Genomic DNA, 23,656 nt, shown 5'->3' on the forward strand with positions numbered 1-23,656 from the left:
AGAGTAAATAGGAGTTGGAGATGAACCACTTTATAGCTGAATGACCTTACAGATAAACGCAAGAGCAAAACCATGAAGCACACATTTAAGAAAGTATTTTCATAAACATGCGCAGTTCCATACAGGTGAGCAGAGCAGTGTGCTTTAAAAATGTGAAAGACAACAGCCTGTAAGTAGCTGATGCTGCCATATTTGTTTCCATGGAAAAGCTACAGAAATATGTACCTATAGTTTTCAAGTTACAGAAATCAGCATTCTGTTTGCAAAGTTATTTTGCTTGGGTTTGTTTTGTTTTTCCCTAGTGCCAGTTTGCAATATAGGAATAAAACAAAACAAGATTCTGTGCAGTATCCCAGAAGTTATGTCTTGCCACAGGAAAAAAAGAAACTCAAAGATAGACATTTAGAAGTAAATGGAAGACTCATGATTTCTGAGTGAGTTCTGAATCTGGAAGAGGGAACTCAGCATGGCTTACCACATCAGAAATTAAATTTGGCTTCTGGGTAAAAAGGCATAATATACAATATACCAAAATAACAATACGAGCAGATCCCTTTTGATGATGGGATGACAAAGCACACTGTCTAATCTAACTTCTGTTGTTGCTCTTATAATGTTCTTCTGATTAGAAAATAAATAAAACCTGAGTTCAGAAACATTAGAAATAAAAAATGCTGAAAGCAAAACTTCCTGAAAGTACCTGAACTTGGAAGTTGACTGTTCCTCAGGGGTCCCGCTGTTCCACTGCTCTGTGCCCATGTTAAACAGAGCGCATTTGGTCTAAAACCTAAGGAATGAATTCTCACAAAACACATTTTGAATTCGGAGCTGAACACGACCTCCTTGATTTTTCCTTCACTTACCATAATTTCCTCCCTCAATGCCCTTGTAGTATGTGACTGACCCAGTAGGATCCAGCTTTTCCCAGAGAAAACCTGAGCCATTCTGGAAAGGACAGATACCCAATATAACATCCTAGTCTACAATCAAGATAATGACTCACTTTACATGTATTACCTGGAGCAAATAGAAGGATTCAGGGTTCTCCATTTCTCCTATTGCTATTACAGTCCCTAAGAATTCTTAAACATGGATAGATGCCAAATAAAAGGTGAAAAATAATTGACATGATTTCCTTGCTCTGTATTTCAGAAGCCAGAAAAAATACCATTGTGATTAGTAGGAGTATAATTTACATAGATACAAATAAGGTGTTTCTAAAATGAGTAATTAAATGGTTTAAGATACCTTGGCTGATCCTGTCATTCTCAAACGTCTGACGGAGAGTGAATTTTTTGACTTGTTTTTCTGGAAGAAATATCTCTGTACAGAACTAGATGACAAACTGGATGCAAAGATCCAGGGACCCATCCTTCCACAGGGTATGCATTTCAGCCTGAACAGTTTGTATGTGGAAATACTGAAATGTTCTGAATTTGCTTTGCTCCTTGAATGACTTTTAAACCATGCACTTCAAATGAGTTAAGGAAATTATTTTAGAACCATGTTAAATATAAATATCAGTAACACTGCATTTCTTCAGGCATGACACTACCATCTGGCAATCTTCTACTTCCGATTTTGTTCTCCAAATTTAAACCAACCATTTTTACTTCCTGATTACACTCACATAGGTGAAAACATGAAACCTTTTCAAATAAAAGTTATAAAGAATTCCAAGATTTCAACACTATTTTTCTCAAATTCCATGAAAAAAATATTTCCTGGAGTTTTGTAGTTACTGTATTGGAGGTAAAACTTGTTGTTTCTGTTCTTTATCTGTATAAATGCATTTGGGTGGATCTGCTGGTGGCCCACAAATACAAGTTTTTGTTTAGTTCACTGTTTGCATCAAATGAAGCACATCAGCTGACAAAAAAAAATGAACAGAAGATAATCTTTAGAAAATCTCAAGTGCGGTCCCTGAGACTTCCCTCAAGGAAAAGGGAAAACAAAGTTTTAGTCAAAAGTCTTCAATTTTATTGTGATGGTGTCAAATCAAGGCATGGATAATACTATTATAAATATCTAGGTTGCATTGCTTGCCTTATTGGTGAGGTTTCAAAGCAAACAATGCAGGAAAAGAAACAGAAAACCTATTAGGAAAAGATCATTTAACATGGATTTAATCAACAATAAAAGTGATTCATATGAAATAATCTAAAAACAGGAGTTCGATTGGTGTGGTTATTAAAAATGGACTTTGAAAAGACAAACAAATTCTATACGAAGCTACTAAACAAGCTGTATGTAACTGGGCATTCGCAGATTTTCAGTTTGTTGGCATTCATATTTACCAGCTGTATATTTGGTACAGGCAACATTTACAAGGTTTTAACATTTTACTATGTTGAAGTTCTCTCAGCATATACATTGACATAAACCACATCCTATGACTGATTAAACCAGGTAAGAACAATAAAATCTTTTGTTGGGAGGATATTACAATACATACTTACATTGCTACATGTGTGAACCTCATTATTCCACTTCAAAGCCTCTTTCATAAAAAAAAGCAGGAATGAAAAGGGGAGATTGAATTAGGTTTGTCCATCTTCCAAGCCAGAGAAACTCAGCATAAGGTTATGTCCTTTTCTCCCTGGAGCTCTCTGGAATGCTGCAGTGCCCAGGAAGTGATGAACATGGAAACAAATGCCCAAGCCAAAAGCTGGTAAACTCAAGGGTTTCACTAGTGTGGTCCCAGACTGTGTAGAGATCCCTGGCAGGCTCAGCTTAAATGAGAACAGACCCTTTGGCATTTATTATAAGTCTGGGTCATGGCCTGACCCTCCCAGAGGCTATGCTGCTGTAGGAGACCAGCAGATGTCTATCTTACCCTGAAATAACTATATAGAAGGACTGGAAATGCCTTGAAATAAGAGATGAGATGATGCACAATGTCTGTTATAAATTAATCCTGGAAATATCTGTATGTTATCTAGCACTGTAGAGCACCGTATTTCCCCAAAAAATCTCCATCAAAAAAAGGTATTTAGATTTCTGGTTGGAGATAACAAATAAATGGTATTTACAGATTAACATTTAATCAGCCAGCAGCTAGATATCACGGTGAATAGACAGGAGCCAGATATGCATGAGAATCTCTCCGCTTAGCAATACTATTTTACAGGTGGCTTAGGCAGGAGTCAAGACCATTATGAATGCAAGCCCTGACTGTTTCTTCAGTGTGGTAAATGCTTGGGTTATTTCAAATTGATCTAGAAATTATATGAAGATAGATTACTAAAACAAGTAATTCTGTTCATCTATGGCCAGCCAAACCTTCCTGAAGCAATGCTTTCATGAAGACAAGAAGACTTAGAGAGGAAACCCAGTAGCCTTCCAACACCTGTGAGAAAGCCATCAAGAAGATGGAGCCGGGCTTTTGACAGGATGTCTTGTGAAAGGAAGAAAGAGAATGAGCAAAACAGAAAAATTCAGACTGGACATAAGTAAAAACTTCTTCATGGTGAGGATAGCTGAGCATTGGAACAGATTACTTAGGAAGTTTATGCAGTCTCCATCCTTGGAGGTTTTCAAGACCAGGCTGAATAAAGCCCTTGCTTTGATCTCATAGCTAATGCTGTTTTGAGGAAGAAGTGGGATTAAAGACCTGCTGAGGTCCTTTCCAACCTGAATTTTCCTATGAACCCAAGAGGCAACCTTTGAAGAGTGGAGTCAGTTTTTAAAAAAGTGTATGCTTTAATTCTTAAGACTATTACATACTGAATGAGCAATGTTTTCTTTCCACATGATATTATGAAAATTTCCAAAAGAAGCAAGAAAGGCTTTATATTTATTTATATGGGTTTATATATTTATATGTTTTTTTATTATTGGATGTACTTTAGTCCAAGCTTTTCTTATGTTTGGTATAATCTTAATCTCAGAACATTCTGCCAGTCAGGTATTACTTTGCTGATAGTGACTGAATTTCACACCAATTTTACAACATTGTAAAAAAAGGCTAGACAGTTTTGAAACAGGAGAGCAAGCAACCTTTTCTCTCTGTGAGTAAGATGTGTGGCAAACTGAGAACAAAACACCGAATACGTAATCATCAAGTGTAGCAGCGTCACATAGATTGTACTGGGATAGCGCTGAGATCCTTCTCTTAACCAGTCACCCAAAGGTATTGGAAATGCTTCAATGACAAAAGAAACGAGATGTTGTACCCGTAATTCTCTTTTGGCCAACTTCAAATAAATCCACCATAATGGGGGTTTTACTGAAAACCAAAGAAGACAGCAGCTTCACCCAGCAATGGTTTGGAAGCTCTGTTCTTCTCCAGCCAGCTGAGTTGGATGGAGGCAGGATGGTGGCCCTACTCTGCTCAATGAAGCTGTATAAATGGTAGTTCAGTGTATATTAAATACAGTGTTTATATATAACAGAATAAAAAGAATAAAAATACAGACAGACAGCTAAATATTCTGACAGAAGAAGGACATTTTAATATAAACTCTAGTAAAGCAAACATACAAAAGGGGGAAGCCCTGTGGATTTTCCCACCTCTGAACAAATCATTGAACTCTGTCTTCCCAAAGCAATGATAGATTTGACTTTTATTTCACCTTGTACATCCTAAAATCTGCAAAAAGCTTACCAATTTATGTGGTAGCTGTATTGACTTTTACAGAGAATTAAACTGCATTTAAACTTTCACATCTTATTTGTGTTTTACAAGTATTTGCCCAGATTTACTTGAAGCCTATAAAGTTTCATTGTTTATTCTGAAACCTGTCTATTGTGGGAGGGTGTATATTTTGCACATTTAATGTTTTCAAATGAAAAAAAGTAGTTGGGAAATTTTAAACTGTAGAATTAGTTTTTAATAAAAATTAATTTCACATTACAATGCAATCTCAGTATTCTAGTAATCTGATACAAAAACTAGTATTCCTTGGGGAAGAAAAATCAGCAAAAGGTCTCAAATGGAATTTTTCTAGAATTTTGTAACCCAGATAACTACTGTTTTTGCACAGACATCTCTGGATGCCAACTAGATGTAATTAATAAAGCCTTATGCAAATCAATGCAAACAAAACTACCATCAGTAGTAAGAAGTGTTCCTCAGATCAACGATGTAGAAGAACACTAATACATCAGATAATTGTAACATTTAGAAAACATAAAATCAATTCTTAATAACTAAACATATTTGGCAAACTCCTGACTGGTTGATTTATTTTTGCCTAATCTTAATGCAGGCTGAAGATAATGAGTGCAAATATTCAAATATTCCAGAGAAATGGATTTTGCTATGAAAGACAATTTCTATACCTTTACCAATTAAACCTGTACATCTAAAATACTTACTCATACCTGTTTCTAAACAGAAGAGGAAGGGAAAGACTAAAGGTCTTGAATGGATTCTAAAAGGAAATGGTCGACTGTAACAAGAATTTCATTTGTTCCCCAAGCCTGAAAGAAGATAAAGAATACATTAGACTATATTTCAGGTTGTGTTATCAGTTTTAAAACAAACTTCAGAAACACAAAACAAAAAGAAAGGAAAAAAGGTAACCTCTTAATTTTAAACTTTTAAGACAATAAATAAATAAATAAATCATTCATTTACACTTCTGCATTTTCATTTCTCTACCTCAAGACTGCACAATGGCAGGTTTGCAGAGCAGCCCTTTGCGAAACGCTTTCCAGTGTAGTTATGACAATGCTTTGGCAACACCAGCAAGCCCCTCTGAAGGTACCTGCTTTAATTCCGCTCTGTTTAGAAAGCAGATGGTAACAACCTACAAGCCCCTGAGGTAATGCGCACGGAGACCTCTCATTCCCTCCCCGGCGTTACTGTCAAGGATACTGAGCATTCCCACGCTTTCTGTTTATGAAACTTGTTTTACACTCCGCTGCCTTTCGCACACATTTATCCCCCCCTCCCCCCCCCCCGCCCCCCAGCTAATGTAAAGTGGGGCCCTCAGTTTGCTTCTAAGATGCTGATACTGATAAAGGAAAGCACAGTCAGTATGTTGACATGTTTTAGTTCTAGCAGACATTGGTTTGGCTGAGCCTGTGCTTTCACACGTTGCTTGTTGCAGGGCACTGTGTGTGTCATAATTGTGCAGGGAATGAATACATCAGTGTGCAAATGCAGAAATGCTTACTGAACATCTCTGTTGAAGAGTTTGGGAAGGAGACAACTGAGCACGGGGCTGGGACTCAGCACATGTAGCTTCTATATGAAGCTGTCTGACTCAGCTTAGTGGCCCTGGGCAAAGAATTCGCTCTGGTTTATTTTGTCTATGTTTGAAAATTATTGAGGAAACGTTTTGTGTGAGACTGCTAACACATAACTTTTTCCACCAAAGTATTCAGTCAGAATACATGCCTTCTTGTTCTACTCTTCCTCTCTGCTTAACTCTACTTTGCCTCTAATAGTTTTCTTTTATAAATAAAACCAAGTCCCCATCCCCACCCCAAAAAAGAAAACCCTCCAGTTCTCCTTTGCTTTGGATGCAACTGTTATCAGAAACTCCATATAGCCAATAATGCACAAACACTACAGCAGTTACTGTGCCTGTTGCCTCCTTTTAGTCTAGAAACACGTCAAGGAAGAGCGATGTGCTTATGGGAAAAGGGAACTCATAAAGCTATCACAGATACAGGAATAGTGGAGTCTTGCAGCCCATGGTCTTCTCCCAGCTTGAAAGGCTACCACTGCACCTCATAAATGTCCTCAGGTTTCACTATGGTGCTGAAGTACAAAGTATTTCTTTAATAGTACTAATTATTAGATTTTACGCTCCTTCATCTTGCTAAATTAGAATTTACAGACATTTTTTGATCAATAGTTCCTGCTATCGGTGGCTCCATCCTTCAAATCTGGGAGGTTTCCCCTTTCTTCATAAGTAGTCAAGGAAGAAAACCTTTCTTTCATAGGCCAGGTTGACACCAAATCCTCCTTAGAACTTGCTGCTGAGGTGTCTCTTATCTACAACACATCAGGTCCTACATGTTCGATATACGCGGGTCGTACTGATGAAGCCTCTTGACTCTTTGCTCCCCTGCCTATATCTAGTGACTGGCTGAGTCTGGCAGCCCTGCACTGTCAGGGTGACTCCGTTCCCTTTCAGCTACTTAGGGCAGTATGCAGCTCCTCTTGTCTAACTAAACTCCAGAACAGTTTTAAGTGCTGACTGTCCTTTGTTCTGCAAGAATACCTTTTATAACTTGGGGTCTAATAGCAGTCAATGTAGATAATGCCTAGGTCCTTCTGAGACTGATGGATGAGGGCAGGTAATAGCCTGTGGCTGAAAAACAATCAGGATGGAAAAGGCATTTGAGAGAGATTCCTGATATGGTATAATTTAGGAGATGATCACAGGACAAGCTGTGCTTTTATTAGATGGGTTACTGTACTTCGCAGAATGAGTCAGGTTTGGACCTTCTAAAGGCCTGAAATGTTTGTTGTAAGACACGTACCTCCAACCGTCTTTTGGTGACCTGCCTATAAATTCAAGTTAATGTAATTTGCAGAAGAAAGCTGACAACAGCTTTTCTAAATAAAGACAAAAGGGATCCCAAAGCCTAAGTGTGTTAAGTGTTTGCTTTAGATGAGCATAGGGAAGCTGTTTTTTTAGCCACTGTGTCTTTACCTGACGGTTTTCTGATAAGCAGTGTGATACCGAAACCCCACTTTGTGACAGTGCTAACACCATCTGCCAGGTGCTGATAGCTTGCTGAATAATGCTGTCACCAGCACTCAAGTGCTGATGGAAAGTTATTGCTTGGGTAACCACTACTGCTTTCATCTTCTGTCTAATTGCTTGCTGCCACTAAAAACTCTTATTTAAACCCCCCCAACATACGGGTCGTTTTTCTTTGTCACAATGAATTACTTTTAGGCTACCTTGCAGTGCCACTGTGGTGTATTTATTGCTTTTTGCTTCCTGCCAATTTGAATTATCTTCACTGTAGAGTGAACTTCATTGCCTAACTATGATTGTTCTCGGTACCTGATTTGGTGACAAATACCCATAGAAAGTTTTGCTAGACCTAGATATAGTGAAATAGCTGTTAAGGTCATACTCTGCCGGGGTGGGCCAATGTGTATCATAAGGTAGGGTGCAGTACAATCATTTATGTAATCTTTATTTTGTGTCAGTTGTTACAGCTACATTTGTACCAACTGAAAACCAGGCCAGATAGTTTAAAGAAAAAGTATACAGAAAATTCTGGAAGTGTTTTAATCATCAAGAAACCACATTCAAATCCATTTACTTAAGTGTAAAAAATTACACTGTGCAGGCTGTGCAGACATGCATGCCCCAGAAAGTTTACTGATGGTGACTGAGAAAAACAGACAGACATCACAGTTTTACAATGCAGCATTGAACTACTAAAATAAATACATGTGAAGAACCTCAAGTGTTTAGAACGGCTGAGAACATAATGTAATATAACTTAAGCCAGAATCAGTTCTCACTTGCGTCAGTATAAATGTGGACTAAAGCTATTTTGGCTTTAAAATGCTGTACTGGAGATTTTGGTTTGGCTTCCTATGTTTTGGCAGGATTTACCTTTCTTTTGCAGGATGTTCTGTCTTGCTTTAATGAAAGCTAGGATGTCAGTATCAGCCTTGCTGTCTCCAGTCAGAGGAACAGAAGAACTTGGTGGGGTCCTGAAATAAAGAAAGTGTACTCGTGGACTTGAGCAAGAAGGAAGAAGTTTTTTTTTCTGTTGCGTTATCTCATCTCTTTTTTCAGCATGGAGGACTTTGTTCTTCAGATACATTGTTAGAGGTGGCACAGTACAGAGGAGAACCAAGCTCAAGACTTCTTAATGCTCTTACATAGATTCTTAAGATTAGCCAACATCTTTTTAGTTTGGTAGGGCTACATGCTTATCAGATATAAAACCTCTCACAAAGGGTGAAAAACATTTTACTGCTGAGTCAGAGTTACTGCCAAGTGGAAAAGCCTAATATAGCGAGTGTACCAAAGAAATGAGGTTGTGACTATGCCATGTGTTTGTTTGCTTCAGGAAAAAATGCTATTTATTTGAACAGATCAACAGTATTTTTGCCTACCGTAAGGGAATTAAATTTTCGTGCATATACGGAAGTAAACAAACACATGACATTTGTGATATTTGCTGACAGTTGCAACTCCTTTGTGCTGCTGAGTCTCCCGTCCCAGCTAAGGTCTTGTATCTCTGCAGTTAAATCATGGACTTACCTCAGCTTTGGACAGATCCGCCAGTGGTGTAAGACGATGCAGTACAGCGTAGCTGTTCTAATCAGCTCAGAAAGCTATGAATTTGGCCCTGTGTCTTTAGCCTTGTTTAAAGACTGGGCACTAATGGTGAAATGAGAAATATAGTGGCAAAAATTACAGTATGGAAGGACAAGGGGAACTGAAGGGAGAAACATTTTTTTTAACATATCCTACCTTTGTAATTACAGCTTACTGACTATTGCAGTAGGATGTAATTGTGGAAGTCTGATATCCTTGTCTTTGTGCTATTAATTAAGTGCTCAGTGTTGAATTAGTGAACCAAAATGGGAAAAAAATATAGAATGAACTATGAACTTAATAAAATGTATCTTTTAATGTGATTTACAAGGTGATCTCAGAACACCAGTAAAGGACTATTGTCTTATTGAGTTTCATTTGATCAGCAACAATCTAACAAATACACAATGTATTTGAGAAAGTACTGACTAAATTCCATTTTAGCTTCTCCTTTTCTTTTTTTCTTAAACACAAATGCAATTGAAAAAAATAGGTTTTGGGGGATGAAATTTTCCATGATTTTTTGCTGTTCTAGAAATGGATTGTTTTGGAAAATGAAAGAAAAAAACCCTTGTGATTTGTTCTTATTAATGCAGTAGGAAAAATAGTGACTTAACCATATTTTCCTAAGGGCCTTAATAGCCAGAACTGTTAGGCACAATAAGAATGTATCTTCTGGAAGTATACTGACTTGGCATGATATTTTGGTGGGAGGAAAGAACATGGAAATGAGCACATTAGAAAAACTAGAGTAGCTGTCAAAAAAAAAAAAAAGGAAAGGTAGTTTCTGTTAACCTGCTAAGCTAATTTTCACAAAGCAGTACCTCTTTTGAGAAAACACGATGTGTAACCTTTGCCAAGCCTGACACACCCAGGCTGCTGGCATAATTTTATTTTACTAGAATAATTTATAGGAGAGACATTAAAAATATTTTAAGGACAAAATCATGAGAATGAAAAAATCTTTGCACAGTTCCTGCCTTGTATACTCTGATCTCTCTTCCTTTCAAATGTTTTTATTTACTCTTTCAGAGTCCCTTCTCTTGCTGAGAAGACACAACCTTGAGGATTCATGAGCTTATGGGGAAAAAACCCTCAGGTCAAACAAGAAACTACCTCTTTAATAGTGATAATGCAGCTACTTGGTGTAAAGCTATGGGACAAGCTTGGTGTTGTTTTGGAAGTTGGAGGAAAATCAGCAATTTCAGTTTTGTTTTTGTTTTTTAAGAAGACTGCTAAAGAGACTGGTAGAGGGTTATCTGGGCATATTACTTACTGGTTTGCTTTTTTTCTCTGAATAGCCCAGGTACACTTCTTACCTTGTTCTTAAAGTAGGACTACTAGAAGTGGTTGAATTGTTTTTCCCAGCTGGATCTTCATTAGGGCTGACTCTTGTGGTCTCTGAAAAACTGGAATGAGAGCAGAAATGAAAGAAAGAATATAGATATTGTGGAAGGAATACTAACACATGCTAATTAACTAAAAGGAAGCTGTTTTTCAAGACTTTTTTTATCTAGATAAAGCACTTGTTTACTGGAAGAGGATTTTCAGTTGAATGCATGTGATGATTAGGTTTATGTAGAGAATGTGGCTATGAAAGAATGACTTATAAGCTCATAAAGATTATATTTTTAGTATTTGCCTTCTAAGCAGGGCTTGTAAAGCACTTTGATGTATCTGATGTACAGTTTTTAATAGTATATTTAGTTCCCAAACTGACTATTAGTCAAGTGAGGCCTTAGCTCATTTTCCATTCTTCCTTTAGTCAGGCAAAAATATTACCAAAATCAGTGGGAGACTGGATAAAAACTCAGTGAGGACTTGGGATGTGGCTTGTTGATGATAGCCAAATATATTGCAAACAGCTGTTGTGCATTCCTGTCCCTGCAGATATCGTTATCAAGGAACCTCTCCACTAGGAAGGCAGATTTCTGCCATGGGATGTCTAGGGACTGTCTCCTTTCCCTGGGGGTTGCATATGCTGCTGGATCTGGTGCCAACCTTAGAGAGTGGAAACACTGGATGACTCAGGTTTAGGATTTTTCCAGTAGATGGCAGGATTGGCAAGATCTTGCTTTTCTAACTCTGCAGTAGTTTGTTCACTGTTGGCTGATGAATTGATATTTCTGGCAGAGAACTTGAAAAAGGAAAGAAATTTATTACTAAAATTTTACTGTATTACACTGTGCCAGGTTCAGTTTTGCCGAAGATATTGTGCCCAAGAGTATAAGTCATTTTCAAATGAACAGCTCCAGGTTTACGAAATGTTTCTCTTTAACTCCTCGAGTCCCATACCATTCACACCTGCCTAAATGGATTAAAACCCCCTTAAGATTCAGCCTAATTCAATTAAAGCAATATCATATTTAATGTTAATAATATTCTGTACTTTATTATGCCTAAACATTACAGGAGCTAGAAAGGATGTGTGATGTTATTACCTACTATGTGGTTTAACAATATCTGGGAACTTCACATCATAGTTCTACTTTAGGATTTCCTGAACATTTTTTCCATTAATTTGACAGTTCTTAAAAACTAAGTGATGTAGGGTCTTAAATTCAATTTTCTAAAAGGACTCTGTGTCTGTGCCCTGAGATACCTAGGCATCCAAGTCATATAACCATGGTTTAATAAATCACTACACATCAACTGAACCATAGCAACCATCCACAGCTGTCCTTAGCCTGCAACAAATGTAAGGTAATGTGACTTAATGTGATCCTTTTCCATTGCTTTATTTTCATTGAAATAAGCTTCTCTGCTTTTTATTTGCCATGAACAGAATGGGTAATTTTATAAATACTGTGAGTCAGCTGAAGTAATTTATTTTTACGCTGCAGTAGTTTATATATTTGAACTAATTTCTTCCATTTAATGTAAGTGAAAATTATTCTCCAGAATTGTTAAATCCCCATTTTAAAGGGGACTTTGACCCAGATTCATTAAAAAACCTAGACACTACGGGTGTGACAGGGTTTGACCTCTAGGGATCTCACTTTCAAGTGGATTCCTGGACCCAGGACAATATGCCAAAACCTGTGTTAGAGTGCTCTGGGGGTACTGGGCACCTCAGGAAGGTGATATTAAAAAAACCCCTTAGACTGAGTTGGTGCTCAGAATCAGGAAATTAACATTACTGTGCTCAGAGGTGGACCTTCAACTCCTGCCCTCTGCCTGTGGGGATACAGACAGATGTTTTTGTCTGTGGGATGCAATCTCATCTCCTGCAAGTTAAGGAAATTTACAAGGAAGCTTATAAACATTTTTTGTAATGACTCAAAGTGCTGCTTCCATATAAGAGGTTAACAGTTAAAGTACTAATCTAACAAATGAGCCCCTCAGCTTGGCAGAACTCAAATCCATGTTTTAAGTATCCCAGAAATTTCTCTAATCCCTAGGTAGAGGGATGACCTTGGATGGGGATAATTTGTATCCTTCATGCTGAAGCTCTGATAATCTTTCTATGGCATTGCAAGATACATTAAATCATAAGGGAATGAAAGAGTGTAATTTTTCTGTGCAGTGGTTTGTATGCTCAGAGGAAGCTGGAGCCTAGCTTGTTCTTAGAAGCCAGGACTCTCCTCCTTCATCTGAGGGTTAGATGCTGCTCCAGAGATGAGAAAAGATGAGAAATTTTGCTAGTACTGCTCTAAATTTAATGGAAAGTCACTATGACAGCATGGGAAGGGGGTAATGATCTCCCTCTCTGTGTGTTAAGCCTGAAGGACTGGACATCTCAGGATGCTCGACAAAGCCAGACAAAACCATAGCTGACCTGATTTAGTGTGGTGCTAGTCCTCCTTCAAGCAAGGAGTTGGTTTGGAGATCTCTAGAGGTGCTTTCCAGCCAACATTTCTTTAATGTGTAAATAGAAACTCCTGGATTACAGTTTTGCATTTTGATGGACACACAAGGTGTAGAAGTCCTGCCTCTTTGTCTTTCTCCTGAGCTCTAATACCATTCATGTTCTGTTGACAAAGTATAATTCCCATTTTCATTCTGAATCAATCTGATATTTCCTTGAGTTGAATTTAAGAAGTCTCAAGGCACTGTTTCCTGACAGCTTCAGTGAAATTCCTGCTTCTTCTGGAGATTAAGGATGGTCTGTCAACTTCATATGTCTCAGTTCTTTTTTTAACCTTGCATCTGAAATTCCACCCTCTGGGTAATTGGGTAGTAATGGGATGGGGCAGCAGCTAGAGAGATATACGCAGAGTGGCTGCAGGAACCTAAGGGCCAGAGACAACCGTCCCATGGACTGATCAGCTCCATCAAGCCCATAGGACAGAGCAGCTGGAGAGATGATGAGTGTCGTGGTTGATTTGCCAGCTGAAAAAAAAGTGGAAAATCGGGTAGATTAAAATGGAAAGCATAAATTTTGAAGGTGTGCAACCTCTGCAATGTTAAAAAACCTCAGCTGCAGTTCTTCCATTGTCTGAGCCTTGGATGAGAGAGGAACAGATGTTCTGTATAAAGGCAGGCAAGATAAAAGATGCTTAAAAACTGAGCATTGTAGTATTTGGTTACAAATTTAAACTTGGCTTGCAGATTCATAGATAAATTGTTCAAATTAAGTTTTACCAACAGAATGTGAAAACCTTTGAAATATCATTAATCAATGACATTATTCACAGATTATATTTTATCATCATGTAACCCTGCATAAAATTGGCAGGAATGAAAAATTATTACAATAGAAAATGCTGCAATGTATGTATGTATGTGAACATTTCCCTTGTTTCACATAGCATCAATATAGGGCGTAAATTTTGCAATCCAGGACAATAAATGTTAAAAAATTTGATGCTTAAATCTATCAGAGAACATGAACAGTTATCTGAAAATATCTCCAAGGAAATCTAGAGTGACAGGAATATTTTGAAGAAGAAGCTGGAGAGCCAAGGAGTCTGAGATTGAACATACTGTGGGATTTGCTGGAATAGGACAAATGAGATTCAGTAAAAGGGAATGAGCAAGGTTAAGAAAGATCTGATTGAATTAAAAAGAATCTATTCCTTTTGAGAGAAGGAAAAAAAGAATCCAAAAATTTTTAGAAGATTTGAATAACTATCCAACATTTGCTTGATTCAAGAAGAATACAAGAACAGTTCAACACTAGTGAAATTAAATATTCAGTGAGAGAAGTAACTCAAACAGACAAGGACCTGATAAATTTCTTAAATGAAAGCCAGTGTGGGAAAAGACTATATGAGGATGAAAAAACCACTGTGCTTGAATTCTGAAGTGGAGCAGACGTGGAGTGCTGAGCTCAACATGCATTTTAAGAATTTTTGCAGACTTCACAGGAACCCATTAAGGGACATAAACGTACATATAGTACAAGTTGCAGTTAGCACCACAGCTTTACGGTAGAGACAATATAGACAAGTAGGGTATTCTCTTTCAAGTTTGAGGGATTTTGTTAGGTATTCCTTTTGAATAAAATAACTTTTTGATGATTATTTTAGGTTTCTCTTCCTTTCTTTTTGTACTGTGAGTCTGGGATTGCTGATTAGACCCTTTTCTGTCTGAAATATAGAGATGGGTCATTCTTTCTCCACCTTGCACAGCTGTTCTTCATTTTAGAGTAATATATTCAGATCAGATGAGATTTAATATTTCTGCAACCTTCATATGAAAGACATATGCAAAGACAAATATGGTCTGGAAACCTTCTGAAGCTACTCAACAGGTTAATGAGTGTGAGTCTGTAAGACTACAATACACAAACTACTGGTTTCAGCTGCTTTAGGTACATCAGATTTGGTAACGTGATTAACTTGTTCAAGAAATTATCTTCCTTATGTAGAAATGTTTTTCTTATGCCAAACCCACTAATAACCCTTATGTCACCTTTTTCCCCACTTGAGCTCTGTGGTCACTGAAATTAATGTTTTACTTCTTACTCTAGTGAGGGCAGGATCAAGCCTTACCAACTGTGGCAGAAATGCTCACTGTTCAACTTTTTTATTAACATAGACTCATTGCAGCACTTAACTATTCAGCCATTTTTTTTTTCCGATTGAAAAAGAGGCATGTTTGGCCATGAATCAACTACCTTTTATATGTGTGTATCCTTCTTAAGCCTCAAAAGGATTACCAGCTTCCGTCCTCTGTTATTTCAGTTATAAATTGATTTAATACAAAATGCGATGTGAGGCTATCACATTCCCTTCCCAAGGCTTAATTTTCTCTGGTAACATGATTAAGGTGTGTCAAACAATAACAATCCACATGCCTCGTGCACTAGAAGGTGATCAAAAGATTTTGCCTCAAAACCATATATAAATCTCAAGAAAGATTATGAATATACCTGTATCCTTTATATGCTGAGACAGGTAATTTATTACTTCTAATTTATATCCATTCACACTCAGGAGTTTGTCTGAATGGTTTTACTACATGCTTACTATGTCAACAGCAATCTTTGATTTCTGACATGCAGCCCATTAAGTTTTAGATCTCATTACTATTGAACACAAATGTGAACTGAATTCCATCTTGTAAATAGGTTTTATTTACACCGCATCATAACAAATATAATTCATGTCAGTTTCTGCTTTTGCGAGCAGTTATTCTGGGTGAAGATAGCAGTATCATTTCAGAGAAAGAGACTTGATTTCTAGGTGAATTAGAAACCAAGAGCCATTTGTGCCTTAGGACTATGTAATTAATTGTAGACTGGACTCATCCTAAACAATCATGCGATCTGGTAAGCAAAGTTCCTGTGTCAACTGAGGTCAAGGAAATCCTTGGGAGATAAATATTCTACTGTTTTATAAGCCTAAAGCATGTGGAATTAGAAACTTTTACTCTATAATGTTATTGCCTCAAATAGGGGAAAAAGTAAATTTTCTTGCACAATGGGATGTTAAGCCTGCAGCTCCCACCTCACAAAAAGCAGAAATACTGTTTCTGCTTCCATATACATCACACTGCAAACATACCTATGTAAAATACATTTAAAGAGCCTAACATAAAATAAGATCAACTTTCTGGAACTATAAGGAGGAAAGAGCAGTTAACTTCAAAAGACCATTGTGACAATATTAATAGAGATGGGAAAACAAAACTATATTCATCGTGACACCCTCTACAATATAAGTTCAAGAAGATGACTGTTCTGCCTCTATGATCTATACACAAGGATCATCCAGTCTCAGTCAACATGTCCATTACTCAGACAAAGAGAAACTCTTCATTATAAAGAATGTGATTTTTCACAAGAGACCATGCAAGGCAGTACATGATGCTGAAATAAACTTGGCAGCTGAAAGCAGCCAGGCACCTTCCCCCGTTCTATTCCAAATGCTAGACACACTTTTCTGAGACCTGTCCTCCAGTAATAAATACAAATGGTAAAGACATTTGAAAGAAAAGTTTAAAAGAAAATTAAAAAGAAACCAGTTATGCAGTTTCGCTTTTGAGATAGGGTGGGGGATGCGAAATCAGTCTCTCATTGCACTGGAAAGTTCCTGGGCATTATCATATGTTCTTTTTAGTTCTAGCTCAGATTGCAAAAGATACCTCTCTCCTGAGCAATGCATCAGCACACCAACTGGAAATTGTTGCTCCCAAGAGCAATGAGGCAGAGACGTTGTGCAAGAGGTCCTTAGTTCAGTTCAGTACGAAGCTAAAGTGACAGTCATGGATTGCTTGAGCTAATTTGGCTGACTTTGTACTAAGCCAGACCAAAAACGCTCTCATGTTCTGTTCCGTCAGCTTTTCTGTGGAACAAGTAACCTTTAGCCTAAAACCAGAAGTGAAAAGCTCAAATTAGGCCTAAAACCTGTCAGCCATTTGCAAAGTGAATACTGTCAAAGTCTTGAGACAGCACAGAGTAAGAACTGAAGCAAAGTAGAGAAGACTAGAGTCAGTTTTCATCAGTTTGAGACATCTGAAAATGCCTTCTTAGACAACTTTAGAGGATTGTTTCATTCTCTGTACTGCTTATGGAGTACTACATTTTTATTGTAAACTGTCATGTATCTATAGTAAAGATTCAAATAGATTTTACAGTTTAAAGAAAATCCAGTATTCATTATTTAATGGTATATAGGATATATTATGTTTGCTGCAAAGCAGGAAATGTCATTTATGCAGGGTGTTGTTATAAAATAGTAGGTGAAGCCACTCATCAGAGAAAGATTAACTGTATAATGAGAAGGAGGGGGAGAGAAGGAGAAAAGGAAAGGAAGAGGGAGGCGGGGACAGAAAAAGGAAGAGGCAAGGAGAGAGACCACCTCCATTTATTGTCAATGACTATGGAAACCTGCACATTCAGGTATGTGTTTTCCTGCACTCTACTCTGCTTGAAGGCTATGAAAGGTCTATTACTGCAAATTTAAATTAAAGGCTTTGAAATCAGAAGTAGCTGATGATGAAACAACCATGATGATTACATTTTTCTACTGTGGAGGATGCACTAGTGCTTTACAATATCAAATGCAATATCATTGCAGAATAATATGCTGCATAAACGTAGCACCAGGACATTTTTCATCAGAAAATCTATCTAGGCTATATATTAAATAATTGGTTTGCACCTTCTTGAATACATTGAAAAGGAGATATAGTCTCCTCATATAGCAAAACTGACTGGTACCAGACTTGCCTTTCTTTGCTATCTGTCACGGGGCCCCTAGTGACAGATTCAAGGATCCCAAGACCAAGTCAAAAAAACCGAGCTACAATAAACTACCTTCCAAATGACTTCAAAATAACTGAATGATAAAAATATATTTTCTACATAGCCATTTATTTTGTAACTGGAAACGTGGTGTTTGAATGTGGTATCTGCAAAAGCATTCTGGTGAACTGCACTTCTAAAATTGCATTTTTTTACAAGAAGGTAAGGAAGAGAAAGATGACCAATTTACCTGTTAGTTGATAGATGTTGCGAGGATCTGATAAACTGAGGATGAACAGTCACGGTGTCTGGTGCACTAACCATCTCTGACTTTTCCTGCTGGGTTTAGATTGAAAAACAAAATTATGTAGGATAGGATTTTTTCAGAGTGCTTAATATTGGCCTACAGGTCTCAGCAATAACAAGGTAGGCAATGACTCATTCAGAAAACACAAAGTCTGAATCACACAGCATTTCTTCACTTGGACAAACACTTCTGAACAAAGAGAAAAGTGTTTAGGATTGGTTCAAGTATTTTTAAGCTCAAGTTACAGGTTTTTAATATGTAACAGCATGTGTTCACCGATTTGAGTTTCTTAGGGAGCTCAGATGTATAGATAGGTCAAGATCCAAGAAATCAATCCCAATTATTTTTTCCAGTTTTCTAATCTTCTACTGATGAATCATGAGAGGCTGAATCCTGGACCTCTCCTGTTAAGGGATAAAGAAAAATGTGCTCCAGTGGATTCAAGAATATTACCTGCAGCGCTTTGAAAAGCCTAAATATTTAGACAGGAGGGTGACTAAAACATTATCCTCTTTGCCACTAATGTGGTTAGGGATTTTAACCTGAAAAGTATTTTGCAACAATAACTCAAAGTTAAGCTAGTTCGGTGGCACTTTATGGATAACTACATTCCACGTGTTAAGTTCTGTATTTACTTTAGGCTGTTTCCTTAATAATACAGTTTAATTTATAATCATAAGAATTAAAAAAACCCACAGCTAAACACTTCTTTGTTTATAACAACTTTCCCCAAAGAGTGAATCTTCTCTTCCAGTTAATAATAAAGGATATGGGATGAACTGCACTAGGCATTCTTTGTCATTAGGCTGATGTGCATTTCATGGCAGTGCTTTGCTGTGAGATGCCATGCCACTACTTGGAAGACATGAAAAATGTGTCAGAAGGGGAGCATAAGAAAGCTGTATTGTTTCAGTTGATCCCCCCCTCTGGACCCTCTTGTACTGTCTCCTGTGTTTGTGAAATTGTGTAGCGTTCAGACTGATTGTGTTATGAACTTCCAATACACAGTTCAAAATGTCATCTCGTCAGTTTGGTTTTGCACAAGTCATTAAACTAGAGCACTCTGTTTCTGCTGGGTTCTTAAACAGGCAATGATAGCAGTGGTGGGACTCAGCCAGAGAGTGAGGGGCTGTGCTGTGAGCTGCTGACCCTCTGGGAGCTTAGGGAAGCTGGAAGGTTGCTGGAGTCTTTGCAAACAAAGGAAGCTAAAAACCAATTACGTTTGCTGGGATTTGTCCATCTTACAGCTATGACTGCCATCTTTTAATGCACGTGTCATAAACCTGATGAAATCATAGTTTTGCTAGCAGTAAAAAAGATTATTTTTTCCAATGTCCTCTATTTGTTTTATGTCCCTTCAGAGTTTTTGGCATTTTGGGACCATTCTTTGCTTTCAATCAAGTTGTCTGGAGGAATGTCAAAACAAAAAATAAAGCAGAAAGCAAACGTTTTGCTTCATTTATGTTAGCTTCATACAAGTATTATCCACATTAGCTTTGTCTGATTTACATTGGCAAAGTACAGGTGAATCAGGCACCAAGTCCCATTCTTCATACTCCTTTCTATCTAGTCAATTAACTACTTCTTTAAGAAACGATTAAAGGTGTTACATTTAAATGAAAACGGAAGTGATTTCATACCTGTAAATTTATTGCCTCTTCAGACCACCACATTTCGAAGTCCTTTTGCAGCTTCATCTTGACTTTTTCTATAAGAAGCTCCAGGTGCTCAATCTCAACCTTCAGCCCTTTCAAGTGATTGAACATTGTTTTGTAACTAATATGGAAAAAGAAAGTGTGTTACAGAACTTCCAGCACGTCTGAACAAAGCTTTATCCTACCTAGAACAGTTACGGATTTAAACTACAGAAGAATATATAGTAAACAGAGATGCAGGGGACAGAGACAGATTGGTGGTCGGAAGAGACATCCCATATTATTTAAGAGCTTCACCAGACAGTAAATACAAAAAATCTCACCCCACAAAGCTTTTATTCAGTAAAGAAATTAGTGACATTCAAGTGGGATAAGTATTGATTAACAATTAAAATCCAGGTTCAGTCAAATCTGTCAATTATTTTGTTTGGTTTCTCAGCATGTTGCCATTAATAAACAACTGGTCACCAGAGCTTGGATTCAGGTAGGAGATGAGACCGATTCACCTTTCAGATGCAAACTTCATTGGCTAACATAGAGTTGGGGCTTTACCAGTAGTATGAAATAGCCAGAAGCTTCCTCACAGATTGCACATAACATAAACACTAGCAAGTTGCTTAAAACTGATATCCTTGCGTCTGTTTTCTTTTAGCCTTCTGGCTACATTGACATTAGAGTGAGAGTTGGTTAACCAGTACATATTCTGCATGTTATTTACACTTAGTCAATCCTGTATAGCCTAAAAGTTTCCCTTAGGTCAAGGAAGGCAGGACATTTCTGAATCAGCCAAAAAGGTTCACAACACATTTGGATTCAAACAACAAGTTTCTAATACTAATCCTCAGGGAGGACATTTAGCTATTTTTATTTGTTTTTAGCCATTAGCTCAAGCATAACTTTTCCCCACTCGCATAGCGGCATCTTACAGACAAACCAACTACATACACACAAATTTAAAAACTATTAGTGAACCACAAAGCTGACATTTTTAAAATGTCAGAGAAAACCCTGAGGGTAGCTGTGTGTACAGAATTGTAACTGGAATACACTATCAGTATAATTTATCTTCTGAAGGATAGCAGAAGTTTAAGGCAGAAGTAATACCTTTGCTTTTCTTCTTCAATTTGCATTCGAAGTTTCTCTTCTATTGGATCAAGCATATTTAGCTCTTCAGAAGGACTAGAAACAGCTGTAAGAGAAATGGTCAGATGTAAGCAATGACATTATTATGTCGAACCAAGCAACTTTTAATTAGGAAAAAAACACCAATTTTCAAGAGGTAAGTAATGAAATGGGGGTCATTAACCATTTCTCTGGAAATGTTTCTTCAAATTGCTTATTTAGGCCTTAATATAAGAGATGCTTAATAACCAGTGATTTGAATTAAGTTGCTTTTAATATTTTTTTTCCCAGTAAAGACCAGAATATTCATTTTAGATATGAATAAAAGTGAGTTTGCCAGTTCATTTTAAAAGTTCGTCTTTGCCATAAAAGTCTACCAAATGCATTCAACCTGACCATTTTGCCTACAAGGACAAGACCAGGACAGCAAAGTTGTTGCAGAAAGAAGATACAGCAGTAGCTGTGCTGGTGCCTGGGAACAGCAGAACAGAAAGAAGAGTAAAAGAAATCCTGAAGGAGAAGTTAGCTTTGGTAAGCAATGAATTCAGGGAATTAGTATAAATAAGGAAGGTGTCTTGAAACTATGTGAGAAACTTGTCAAGGTAAAGGAGAACTGTGGAAATATTAAGAGTAGCCTCAGTTAACCTGAGAAAAAAGCTTAGGATTTCTTTCTCTTCTAACGGAGCTAGTTAGCATGCAATACACAACATGCTTACTCTGAGAGATGGCAAAATTGTCTTGCCATTATGGATTGTATGTTCAGCAATGAAAGGAAATGTAAGGTTACCTACTAGTATTACAACAGTTTCTATTTCTAGAATGAGTGAGAATAGTTTAAGGTTCCCAAGAAAACATGTTCAGCCTTTTTAACCGAAAAAAAATGAAAGAACCAAAAGATTTGCTCTACAATACATGCAAGTTTCCATCCTGATTATTATTTCTGCCAAGAAAATAAATCTTGTGTCAACCTGTCGTGAGGCCTGAGGAGTGTACCCTCTCTTTAAGGAGAGGAATTCTGTCTGGAACAAGAGGGCAGTAATGACCCCTCTGCCTGTCAGTGTGCCAGCTGAAACCATTAATCTTTTGATGTAGCGCCCTGTAGCTTAATACAGATGAAGCTGAAAAGCATTTTATTTCATTTAAAGTACTTGGGTCAAGCATGTTAACACAGACAGTCAAGGTGGACAAAGCACATGCACAATTCTCATTTGATACATTGAAAGGCTTTGCTGGATTTGCAGATTACAAAAGAATGATAGGGTGAAGACAGCTGTGGTGGAGAAGGTACTCTCAGAAGATTAGAAAATAAACTGCTTGGAATGTTGAAATGAACACACAAGCCAGGAGGTGCAAACATCACAGCAGAGGAGATGCTATGACAGTGGTATCAGATTGTACCTGAACACGATGGATAGTAAGGCAGCCATCATAATCACGCCAGAACCTTTAAGGAAAGCAGTAAACCTTTCAATGATTACAGGGGATGAGGATTTTCTGATTTGTCAGATTTCATCCTCTGGAGAAGGCACAATGTGGGAAAGTGCAGAGCTACACAAGGAACTTGTGGGGAGACACTCACTGCAGAGCTCCTGAGGCTTCACACTTGTTATGACCTTCACAGATACACAGCATCCAGGCTTGAAAGAAATGTGATCTTATGGAACAAACTGGAACGACTTAGAGAGTAACTGCCTCCCAAATGAGCCATGCTCACCAACCATGTGAGCATCCTTAACGTGTTCCTGTGCAAAGCTGGCCAGACTTAGCCAAAGCTGTCTTCAGCAGTGGTTAAAGGGGGCTCTCCTGAGCACACTGAAGTGTGTTTGACTTATCTGCGCAACCTGTTATGGTGTCTGAGGTCAGGAGGTATTATATTCCCTCTATAATGAAGGGAAATAATACAGAGGAGAAGACAGTAACATCTTAAAATGTTAATGCTGTTTCTGAAGTGAGGACTTCCCTAGAAGAAAACCAAATTCTGCTGGTTGTTACAGAGTGATGCAAGGCCATAGTATTGTAGTTTTCCTTCCCCGATTTATTTAGACATCTAGTGCTTGGAAAAATATTTTTGCACTAGCTCTGAAAGGGCAGCCAAATTTGGGTAGAATTTTGTCACATATATAAAAACACCATGAAAAATGTTTTTCTGTGGCTGATTACATGCTGTAGAAGGGATTATTTGGTTGTAAGTTACCTTCAGAATTAATAATAAAGCCTTTTACATGAGATGAGTACCTCTATCACACAAAGGCCCCAGCATCCTCAACCCTGCATAGAGCTACGCCCATTATCTCTAGCAATACGCAGGTGATGAAAGCAAGAAAAACAGCTGTGGCCAAGGTGAAGAGCAGAGTTTTGTATGTGCACAGAATGGAAAGAGATGAGTACGCTGCAAGCTGATGAGGTCCCAGCAGCAAAAATAGCACTGGCTATTTCATCAAGTAAATGGCTACAACTTAGACATGCATTATTGCGTTCCAGTCACAAAGGCAGAAGAGGTCCAGTGTCAGGTGAGGTGCAGTGGCAAGTCAAACCCAGGCCATGCCTAGTTTGGCACTGTTTTGTGAGTTCTCTGGTGTCTTCCCATGCTGTTGCAGTCTCCATTTCAGCTTTTTGTCACACCTGCTCATCGCAACAATGTGCTTGTGAACTGAATAGCATTCTGCTCTAAAGAGCAGTCCTTTCTGAA

General features: G+C 37.8%; 1 protein-coding gene across 1 annotated transcript in view; it reads right to left on the bottom strand.

The window, feature by feature from the left end:
• Positions 1-4,900: 4,900 nt before the first annotated feature.
• KIF6 (kinesin family member 6) overlaps positions 4,901-23,656 on the bottom strand; it is a 158,325-nt gene continuing 139,569 nt past the window's right edge. Inside the window, 6 exon segments of the mRNA XM_037405664.1 lie at positions 4,901-5,424; positions 8,538-8,638; positions 10,571-10,660; positions 18,134-18,222; positions 19,831-19,966; positions 20,950-21,034. Of these exon segments, the coding sequence (XP_037261561.1) occupies positions 5,408-5,424; positions 8,538-8,638; positions 10,571-10,660; positions 18,134-18,222; positions 19,831-19,966; positions 20,950-21,034 (518 nt within the window). The 3' untranslated portion in view covers positions 4,901-5,407.

The sequence above is a fragment of the Falco rusticolus genome, chromosome 12 (genome assembly GCF_015220075.1).
Source record: "Falco rusticolus isolate bFalRus1 chromosome 12, bFalRus1.pri, whole genome shotgun sequence".
Lineage (NCBI taxonomy): Eukaryota > Metazoa > Chordata > Aves > Falconiformes > Falconidae > Falco > Falco rusticolus.